The 11,087-nt window shown below is 43.7% G+C and overlaps 1 protein-coding gene across 1 annotated transcript in view; it reads left to right on the forward strand.

Moving 5' to 3' along the window:
• The window catches only part of TMEM131 (transmembrane protein 131), a 144,038-nt gene that overhangs the window by 93,688 nt on the left and 39,263 nt on the right, over positions 1 to 11,087 (forward strand). The window contains exons 20-24 of the mRNA XM_023734176.1: positions 72 to 147; positions 324 to 441; positions 2,739 to 2,877; positions 2,990 to 3,099; positions 3,569 to 3,635. Of these exons, the coding sequence (XP_023589944.1) occupies positions 72 to 147; positions 324 to 441; positions 2,739 to 2,877; positions 2,990 to 3,099; positions 3,569 to 3,635 (510 nt within the window). The remainder of the gene's footprint in view (positions 1 to 71; positions 148 to 323; positions 442 to 2,738; positions 2,878 to 2,989; positions 3,100 to 3,568; positions 3,636 to 11,087) is intronic.

The following is an 11,087-nucleotide window of genomic DNA, read 5'->3' on the forward strand; positions in this document are numbered from 1 at the left end:
ATCCGTTAATACTTTGTTATTGTGATCTTTTGTGTACTGGGGATTCATGGTTCTCCTGTGCCTCTTTATAGATTGCAAACATTTATTTTGATCCTGGACTGCAGTGTGGGGATCATTGCTATGTTGGCTTGCCTTTTCTATCCAAATGTAAGTTCCTTGGTGCTTCCCTCTCATGCCCTTCACTCCCCCAAACGTTTTTAATAAAAGGCTGCCACTTTTAAAGTCCATCCTGTCTCTCGGGACGCAGAATCATTTGAAGGAAAATGGACTAGTGGATAAGATGTAGGGCAGAGTATGTCATTCTGTTCGTTTCCTTGTTTCAGCTGAAGCCAAAGTGCAGCCTGGTGTTGTCATGCAGGAGGACCTCTGGGAGGCTGACTGGGACCTGCATCAAAGCCGCTTCAAAGGATGGATGGGGCTAAAGGAGAGTTCCGGTCACAGGTGAGTGGGTTTGCTTTTTAGCTCTCGTTGTAAGTTTGGAACTTCTCGGTTAGTGTTACTTTCTAAATGTTATTCTTACATTAGATTGCTTTGCTTCTTTACAGCTGAGAAGGAGCCCTGGTGGTGCAGTGGTTAAGAGCTCAGCTGCTAACCCAAAGGTCGGCAGTTCAAATCCACCAGCCACTCCTTGGAAACCTGTGGGGCAGTTCTGTTGTGCCCTGTAGGGTCACCATGAGTCAGAATTGACTTGATGGCAGTGGGTTTGGTTTGGGTTTATAGCTAAGAAAATATGCCTAAGCTTCGGAAGTTATTAACAAGTCATCATAAATTGATATTGTAACCATACGTCACTCAGAAATGTACACACTACCATTTTTCTCATTTCTCCCCTAGACACATCCTTAAATCAGGCTGTTTGAAGTTGTCTTTATGTGGGACAACTTCTGTGTGCTCTTTAGACATGGCCATTTGCATAAGGAAGCACTTTTTTACCTACCATTGCCCTCTGTTAAAGGCAAAGAAAACATTTTCTAGGTTTAATCCCATAGTCGGAGACAGAGTGCATATTTGCTCATTGCGAAAAGAATTACCTGCTCAAACATCTGTGTCCCTTTCCAAGTGCTGAGCTGTTAAAGGGCAGACAGGCACAGTTCAGATGGGCACCACCCTGTGTCTCTGGCAGATAGAAAATGTTCTAGTGACAAATCAGTACTGTACCTGGACGTGCTTGTTTGGCAGTGTGGAGAGTCGGTCTTTTCAGGTACTTCAGAGGGAAAAATGACTAAAATAATGAGAATATGAAAACCGCTCCTCTTGGCCGGCTAACTTGAGGTATGTTTTCAGTATCACTGACATATTCCAGTTCATCCCAAAACCCACTGCCATCGAGTCATTTCCAACTCATAGCGACCCTATAGGACAGAGTAGAATTGCGCCGTAGGGCTTCCAGGGAGCTGCTGGTGGATTTGAACTGCCGACCTTTTGGTTAGCAGCCGAGCTCTTAACTACTCTGCTACCAGGGCTCCATTCCAGTTTATAGGACTGTAAAATTCTCAAATCACTCAGGACCTTCTTTTATCGAAACTGCTTTATCTGCTGTGAAAGTTTTCATAAAGCAAAGGAGTTAAGTTTTTGCTTTAAAATGGTGAAAATAAGTACAAAGACACTTCTCCCAATGGACTCAGTAAGAGAACACTAATTAAAACTCCCCTTGGTCCCTTATACTTCCACAGCGGACATTATAAAGTACAGAGAGTCCTCACATTTTAACATCCAGTTATGAACCAATAGCGTGTAGTGCTGCCCTAGGCTCAGCTGGCAGGGAACCTCATCACCTCCCACCACCAAAGCCACGCCTTGCTGTCTGCTACCCAGCATCCCGAGGCTGAAGACCTGGACTTCTGTCTGCCCCGGGCCGCTGTGTCCCAGTCACACAGTGAATGTGACATTCTCCCTACGCCTTGTAAATGTACATGTGACAGAGAATTTCCACCCCTACTCTTATAAAACCTGTGCTCTTACCAGTATTAGAGTATCATAATTCAGTAGTAGATGAGTTAAAATGGGCTCCAGTGGTTGGGCCCAGGGACCTTAACCCCGTTGACAATACTGTCTCCTTAGGAAATATGCTCGGAGTTCTAAATATCTGGCTTATAACTCCTAAGTAGGGAAATGTTCAAATAGGGTCCTGAATATTGCTGGAAATGTCACATACATCTGAATAAAACCCTCATATGTGTGACATCTTCAACTGAAGTTTTCATTGGATTTCAGAAATCCACTGCCTTCTCTTAAGTTCTACTGGAAATGTTCTTAGCACTCTGCTGCTGGTGTTAGATCTTTCCCCTAGGCTTGCAAGAGCCTTTAGGAATCCCCATAGCATCATATGTCTGTGAATACAGGATTTATAGCATTTCTGCATATTCCTGCCTTTTTTCAATATGTTACCTAATATAGCCCAGCTTTCAGCTTTGGTCTTTATTGAATTTATACATTAAAAAGTTTTTCAGGACTTACACAGGATTGCATTAATGCTGTTGGTACTAGTTCTAAGATTTGTCATCCTTTACATATTCAGCAGGAAAACAATACAGGTGAAATATTTTGGCAGTTCTTTGTGCCAGATAGAGACGTCATCATATAACGTTAGAAAAGCAGAGTGAAATATTAGCGCAGTAGACCTGTTTTTTCTGGCCCAGAATAAAATTTCTCAAGTACACAAGCCTAATAGAATCCCTGTATTCAGAAAACTCAAATATTTCATTTTGGTAACAGTGACTTATAAATTGTTTTTCCAGACTGAGCGCTGTATTTGAAGTAAATACAGACCTTCAAAAAAATATAGTATCAAAAATCACTGCCGAGCTCACCTGGCCTTCTGTCCTTAGCTCACCCCGGCACTTGAGATTTCCACTCACCAACACAAACTGCTCATCGGTAAGTACTCAAGGTGACCTCGGCTTTTGAAAACACATAGGAGGGTCTAAGTATCTGGTCTTGCTTTTAATTATGGTTACCTTTCATTTCACGTTTTCTTTCTTTGTTTAAGGAAGAAGAGATCACTGTGGAAAATCCTGCCGATGTTCCCGTCTACATTCAGTTTATTCCTCTGGCTTTGTATTCCAGCCCTTCAGTCTTTGTAGATAAGTTAGTATCAAGGTAAGCTTTGCTTTAGATAATCAAAGTATTTCTGTTTGTGTATTAGCATTAAGTTATTATCGTACACATTTAAGACCTTACTACAGCTCCTACAGTAATAGATTTATTTGGCTTAGAGAAATTCTGGATCTATAATTGAAGTTACGAGGAGGTTCCGGGGAGGGAGGTTGATACTGTGTTAAGCATCTGGAAAAACTTTCAGCTTCAGACAAGAAAAAGTAACATGGAGCTCCTTCCCAGATAATTTATAAAGAGAAAGCAAGTGGAACCTTCAAACATTTCAGTTAAAAAAAAAAAAAAGAAACAAAATATTGATTGTAAATTGTGGCTTTTAATTTTTTAAAGATTATTAATCTGGTAATATGCCAAAAGATAATAGGCAGATAAAGCATGGACTTGCTAATTTCTCCATAACCCTTTTAATTATGATGATGTTTACAAAGAAATGTATGTATGTTTTTAATTTTAGGTTTAACTTGAGTAAGGTGGCAAAGATAGATTTGAGAACACTAGAATTCCAAGTCTTCAGAAATAGTGTGAGTATTCAGAATTCTTACTCTTCCAAAGAAATAATTATATGATTCTATCAATGCAAATGTGAAAGAAAACTATTGACTGCCCGTAAATTTGGCTGAAAGGCGAGTTACTGGAGGCAGTCAGAGTGGTCCAGTATCATTCGAGACAAAGAAACCGGAAAGAGTGGATGAGATTTAGATTAAAGTGAGGCACGCTGAGTAGAAGGCTCTGTGTTCCTGTCTGCAGGCATTACGTATGAAGCACATGAAGGTTTATATAATAGCTATCAGAAATTCTGAGAATATATAGATGAGGTATGTATGAGTACGTAGTTTACTTTTATTAAGCATCAAAATATTGAGCTTGCTCACTGAAATTTAAATTCAGGATACTTTCCAATAAAATTGTGTACTCCATGAATGCCAGACCCAGGGCTGGCTGCATTCACCTGTGCCCTGGGCTCCAGGGTGCCTAGCACGGTCACGGGCAGCTTTCCACTCAGTAGGTATTCTTGAGTTAATCAATGTGTACGTAAACTGTTCCCTGTCATACAGAGCAGGCCGAGCAACCGCTGCCGACTCATTATTACATAAGGCCTTAGTGCAGGCTGTGTATCGGTCAGGAGGTCAACAGTTGGAGTTAGAGCCTCCTACAAGCTGCCCCCCACACCCTGCTTTCTGCCCAGCCACGTCTCATCCATCCTTAAACACCTTGCCCCTGAGGCCAGCCCTGCTCACTGTGGAGCCTCCACTGACTAGGCTCCTTGATTCTCCCTGACTTCATTCACACCCACGTTAACTTCATCTTTTGCTTTCTTTTTGTTAAGTGATATCTTGTTCCCCAATTTGGGAATGGGGGGGCGGTCTCTAAGGCTGAGGGGAAAGAGTTAGTGGAGAGGGAGAGGGAAGGCTGATGGAGGAAGGTTCCTTTGCTGAACAAAGCTTGTTCCAGCTTCAGTCTTTGCCCTTGCTATTCTCTCTGCCTGATGTGCTCTAGGCTTTTTGAAAAGTCTGCTCCTCATCCTTCAGATCTCACCCCAGATGCCATTTCAGCAACCAGGAAACCAAACCAGACCCATTGCCATCAAGTCGATTCTGACTCATAGTGACCCTATAGGACAGAGTAGAACTGCCCCATAGGGTTTCCAAGGAGTGGCTGGTGGATTCGAACTGCCGACCTTTTGGTTAGCAGCTGACCTCTTAACCACTGTGCCACCAGGGCTCCTCCTTGTTCTGTTGAAGGGAAGAAAACCAGCCTAGGAAGAGGAAGTAACTTGCCCAAGGTCAAACCTGTGATAACGGCCAGGGCCAAACTCAAGTCTAGTTCTCTCAGATCCCAGAGCGCTTGTTCTTTCTATTTTACTACGTGGTTGTTGCTGATTGTCGTTGTTAGCTGTCATGGAGCCAGTGTCAGCTCATGGCAGCCCTTGCTCGCGGAGTAGAACTGCTCCAAAGGATTTCCAAGGCTGTGACCTTTCAGAAGCAGATTGCCAGGCCTGCCTTCCGAGGCTCCTCTGGGTGGGTTCGAACCGCCAGCCTTTTGGCCAGTAGTAAAGTGCCTAAGCGTTTGCGCCACCTAGGGACTCCCCATTGCTGATTGTTGTTGTCGGGTGCCATCAAATTGGTTTTCAAATCATAGCGACCCAGCGGGACAAAGTAGAACTGTACTGTAGGGCTTTCTAAGCTGTAACCTTTGCAGGAGCAGATGGCCAGGTCTCTTCTCCCTCAGAGCTGCTGGGTGGGTTCGAACAGCCGACCTTTCCATTAGCAGTCGAGCACTTAAACATTGTGCCACCAGGGTTCCTTCGTTGCTGACTAGGAATTGCTCGTTAACCTTGTGGAACCAGAAGTTTCGAAATGTTTTGTTCTTTTCTGTAACTTTGTGTTTTAATCTATAAGGCATACGTCAGCCAAGACTTTATAGTTTTTATAAGTCTGTCTTTAAGTCAGTCTTGTATAAGAAAATAATTTTCAATGTATTTTTTCTGCCAAATGATCTAATTTTGGTGACTTACAGATATAGGAGCCCTGGTGGTGCAGGAAGGAGCCCTGGTGGCACAGTGGTTAAAGCGCTCAGCTGCCAACCGAAAGGTCGGCAGTTCAAACCCACCGGCCGCTCCGCAGGAGAAAGATGTGGCAGTCTGCTTCCATAAAGATTACAGCCCTGGAAACTCTATGGGGGCAGTTATGCTGTGTCCTACACGGTCACTGTGAGTCGGAATCGACTTGACAGCAGTGGGTTTGGTTTCTTGGTTTTAAAGATACAGACATAAATATGGCTCTAGACAGGATTGCTGTAACCTGTTTTCCCTACTTTTTGAACACCCGCTATATGCTGGTCACTGGTGAGGCACAGGGGATACAGTGATGAACAAGCCCGGCAGACCTCCACTCAGAAACTAATACCGTCACCTGGCAGTGACACGGGTACGTGTGAACCAGTGAGTTAACAGCTGAGTTCGGACAGAGTGGAGAAAGAGCAGGTGATGCGACAGTAATAACCTGATTTAAGTGGAGTGTCTGCAGAGTCCCCTTTGAGGACCAGCACTGCACCGAGACCTCTTTAACTACTAAGAGATGCTGTGAGTGTAAAGACTGAGCTGAGGTTCATCAGGCTTGGTTCATCAGAAGAAGAAAGAGAAAGCGGCGAAGCTGGACTGTAGCGAGGGAGGGAAGAGACCCACGGGGAGAAGTAGCAGGAGCCAGACCCGCGAGGCCCCTCAGGCCGCCGTGAAGAGCTGACGCTTAATTCTGAGTGCCTTTGGGGAGCCCTAGGGCCATTCTGAGTATGATGTGACCTCTAGAGAACATAGTGTAGGTTGTGTGACAGTCGTTTGTTCTGATCTCATGCCCTTCTCTTGCACTCTTTTGTGTGCTTTTTCATCCATAAAACTCAAATGTAACAAACTCTGAGTGATCTGGACTCAAAATAACTGGGAAGCTCAATAACCAGAACTTCCTTCCACTCACCTTTGACAAAGGATTGGGAAAATATCCGTAAGTGAGAGGCTAATGTTTGCCTTTTATCCTATTGAGTACAAGTTCTGTAGTGGTGGGCACACGATGTCAAACGCCAACCCTGTGAGACAAGAGGATGAGTAAAAACACTCCAGACCTCAGAGACTTACCTAGATGAGAATCCTGGAGGAGGCCCTGGGGTGAGCTTGGGATACATCCCACCCAGCTCCCTGCAGCACTGCAAAACGGATTCTCAGAGTCCTGGTCTCAGGACTCACAGTCTTAACCATTATTAAGGACCCCAGAGAGTGTTTTTGCTTCTGTGGGTTACATCTATCAGTATTTACCATGTTAGAAATAAAAAGTGAGATCTTTAAAATATTGATTATTTAATTCACCTAAAATAATAAACCCCTTCCACTTAACACTGATAACATTTTTATGAGAAATAAGCATATTTTAAAAAAAAAAAAAGATTTTACAGGAAGAGTGACATTGTTTTACGTTTTCTGCAAATCTCCTTAGTGGCCCTCTGACTTAATAGACAGCTAGATTCTCATATTTGCTCTGCATTCGATCGATCGGGATAATATTGTTTTGGTTGAAGTATATTAAGAAAATCTGACCTGATGCAGACGTGTTGTTGGGAAAAGGAGGAGTATGTGAATTAGCTTTCAGTTAATTATGGACATTCTGCTTTGACGCTGCACCAAATCTCATGAGGGGCAGTTTGTAAGTTAGCCACAGTGTGGGATCTAAAATCAAAGCAGTGGATTTCTCACGCGTTCTTACATTGAAATCATTCGCCTGTTGCTCCCTGCGCGGGTGCGGCACCACGCACCAGTCATTTGGAAAATACAGGTTCACTGAGATACGAAGATCTTCCAAATGTTGACACAACCAGAACAGTACAATTTTTCTTTTTAAAAACTTTCTCATTGTTATAACTACCGAGCTCGTCGGAATATTCTTTAAGTGTTGGGAAGCTGTCAAGCTCACTGCAGTGAATAAGAGTCTTTAAAAATTTTTGCTCAAAAGCTCAAATTTTATCACTGGCAACAAATAGTTTAGTAATTTCTCTCAAAGGGATAGACTCACTTCATCTTCATGAAAACGTCTGCCAGATAACCAAGCCTAAATAAGCATAGACGGGCTGTCAGTCATTCTTTCAAATAGAAACATGTTCCGTGAAAAAAGCAGCTAGTTCAGTTTGCCGGTCAAATAACAGCTTCTGGAGACAAGTGCTTGATGGGTGATTATCACTTTGTCACACAGAGTATTAAAAAGACGTGCTCAAGGGTAGAGATGTAATGAAATTTAAAAAGATTCATTTGCTAATGGAGAACTTTTTTGTGCGTGGCTGTGAAGAATATACTCCTCATCAAGGCTAAGGAGTCAGCAGTTTTGCCCACCACTGCTTTTGCTGACAATCATTAGTGCAAATGTCAACACAGTGAAAAAGCAAACAACATCTATTGATTATTATGAAAAGAGTTTTGCGTTGCACACACAGGTTGCCTCAGAGGCAGTCTTAGGATCTCAAGCCACAAGATTACTAGGATGAGAACCCCAACCAGTAGCAGTCATTCCTCCATGGATGCTACATCCATCCTGTCCTATCGAGTCACATACACGAGACACTGACACAGTGTTGGCAATAGTGAAAACTGTTGATCACTTGCAGAAAGCAGCTGGCTTTTATTTACAGATAACATCAACCAGAGTAACCATCCAGAAATCAAAGACCAAAGTAAACACCCAGAATCCCTTATCCATTTATCCTTTCTTCTCCAAAACTCCATGCTTCCCTGAGTCAGGAGTCATTGCATTGGATCCCACTTCTACTGACACCAATTTGTGGTATCAGACCAGTCCAGGGAGATCTCAGCTTGCCTTCCCTGGTCAGTCTAGAACCCAGCTGTCCACACAGCCGTTTATCTCAGCCTGGGCTAAGTCATCGAGTGCTGGCAGAAGCTAGGGAGTCCACACCACTCCCCCCACTTCAGAATAGCCATCTCCAGCTTTGGGGTTTTCCTCTACCCGCTCAGGGTACGTGGCAAGCTAGGAAGTCCATATGATTCCCTCCACTTCAGACCAGCTGGTCCCACTACTCCCTTGTTGTTGTTAGGTGCCATTGAGTCAGTTCTGACCCATAGCGACCCTGTGTGCAAAGAACAAAACACTGCCCGGTCCTGGGTCATCCTCACAATCATTGCTATGTTTGAGCCCATTGTTGCAGCCTCGTGTCAGTCCATCTCGTTGAGGGTCTTAGGGCCTTTCACTGACCCTCTACTTTACCAAGCATGATGTCCTTCTCCAGGGACTGGTCCTTCCTGATAACATGCCCAAAGTACATGAGACGAAGTCTCACCATCCTCACTTCTAAGGACCATTCTGGCTGTACTTTTTCCAAGACAGATTGGTTCATTCTTGCAGTCCATGGTATATTCAGTATTCTTCACCAACACCATAATTCAAATGCATCAGTTCTTCTTCGGTCTTCCTTATTCATCATCTATCTTTTGCATGCATATGAGACGATTGAAAATACCATATGGTTAAGAGCTTGGCCGCTGATGAGAGTTGACAGTTTGAATCCACCAACTGCTCCTTGGAAACCCTAGGGGGCAGTTCTACTCTGTCCTATAGGGTCGCTGTTGGGGGGTGCTTCCATGGGCCACTGCTCCCTTAGGTCTGATAATTTGGTGCAGTGACTCACCAACTCCTGGAAAAGGGGTGTCTTTAATTCAGCAGAGAAAGGATACAAACACAAAAAGGGTGAGGTCTAGAAGGGGGTCTTTGTGTCCCCAGGGACGTGTGGTCCTCCCCTAAGAAAAACAAACCAATTGCCATTTAGTCAATTCGGACTTATAGTGACCCTGCGCCATCAATCCTGAAGCTCCAAGGAAGTTTCAAGGTCCAGGGTCTTTTGTAATGGTCATTGGGCCTCAGTGCATAGTCATGATTGGTGTCTCATTGCATATGCACGGCCAGTCAAATCAGTGAATATACATGATCGATTGCATCATGCCCCCTTCCCTTTCTGAAGTCATTTGCCAAGTGTGGTCTTTGGGGTTCCCACTACATTTGCACATGTGTCAGTGTTGTCTGGCTATTTTATGTAATAAAGGCACCTCGAATACTGACAAATTCTAAGGGTTATTTTCAGGAAACCAGAGACAAAGGCCAAACCAAGTTCTCTGTTCTTCAAGTTGTGACATCTTGGATTCCTTGAAAGGATCCCTGATATCCCCAGGGGTCCCTGGATGACTCTTTGAGAACTACCGCTATAAAGTTACTGAGGCCCTTAGTGATTTACCGGTGGCATCACCGTATGCTGAAGTGCTTCCCAAGTCGTCAGAGTTTAAACTAGCTAGTGTTTGTTGGGAATGTAGGTGTATGTATGTGTAGTATATGTCTAGTTGGAAACCCTGGTGGCACAGTGGTTAAGAGCTACGGCTGCGAACCAAAAGGTCGGCAGTTGGAATCCACCAGCTGCTCCTTGGAAACCGTACGGGGCAGTTCTGCTCTGTCCTACAGGGTCGTTATGAGTCGGAATCGACTCAACAGCAACAGGTTATGTGTAGTATATAACTGTGTCCATCAATTACTCAGAATACTTTATTTAAAAGGAAACTTACTCGCCATCCATTTTGGAGCAATCAGAATATTGTTGTCCTGCTTTGACAGACAGGAATGTTACGTGCAGAAAAAAATACTTACCTCAAAAGTGAGAGTTAAAAGTAATGTGCTTCATTAAGTCTGTCTGTGTATTAAACCTCAGTATGCCAAGTGGAATAGAAAATAGTATAAAACTCACTCTCCTTCCGCACGTCTGCAGAGCCATGAAGGGCCATGGACATGGGCAGCCGAATGTTGCCGAGCCTTCACCCCAAAAAGTTTCCACTTAGTGTTGCCTAAAATTCATAACACTGTATCCTTAAATATGAATTATGATGTTTTTAAAATAAAAGGCAATTTTTTTAAAATTGTGCTTTAAGGGAAAATTTACAGTTCAAGTTAGTTTCTCATACAAAAATTTATACAAACACGGTTATGTGACCCCAGTTGCTCTCCCTATACTGTGACAGCACACTCCTCCTTTCCACCCCGGATTTCCCGTGTCCATTTAGCCAGCTCCTGTCCCTTTTTGCCTTCTCATCTCACCTCCAGACAGGAGCTGCCCACTTGGTTTCATGTATCTACTCAAACTAAGAAGTGCTCTCTTTACGAATATCATTTTATGTTTTATAGTCCAGTCTTATCTTTGTCTGAAGAGTTGGCTTCAGGAATGGTTTCAGTTCTGGGCTAACAGAGAGTCTGGGGGCCATATCTTCTGGGGTCCCTCCAGTCTCAGACCATTAAGTCTGGTCTTCTTACTAGAATTTGAGTTCTGCACCCCACTTTTCTTCTCCTCCAACAGGGACTCTCTGTTGTGTTCCCTGTCAGGGCGGTCATTGGTGGTAGCCAGGCACCATCTAGTTCTTCTGGTCTCAGGCTGATGAAGTCTCTGGT

Source organism: Trichechus manatus, unplaced genomic scaffold (assembly GCF_000243295.1).
Source record: "Trichechus manatus latirostris isolate Lorelei unplaced genomic scaffold, TriManLat1.0 scaffold00004, whole genome shotgun sequence".
In the NCBI taxonomy this organism is placed as follows: Eukaryota; Metazoa; Chordata; class Mammalia; order Sirenia; family Trichechidae; genus Trichechus; species Trichechus manatus.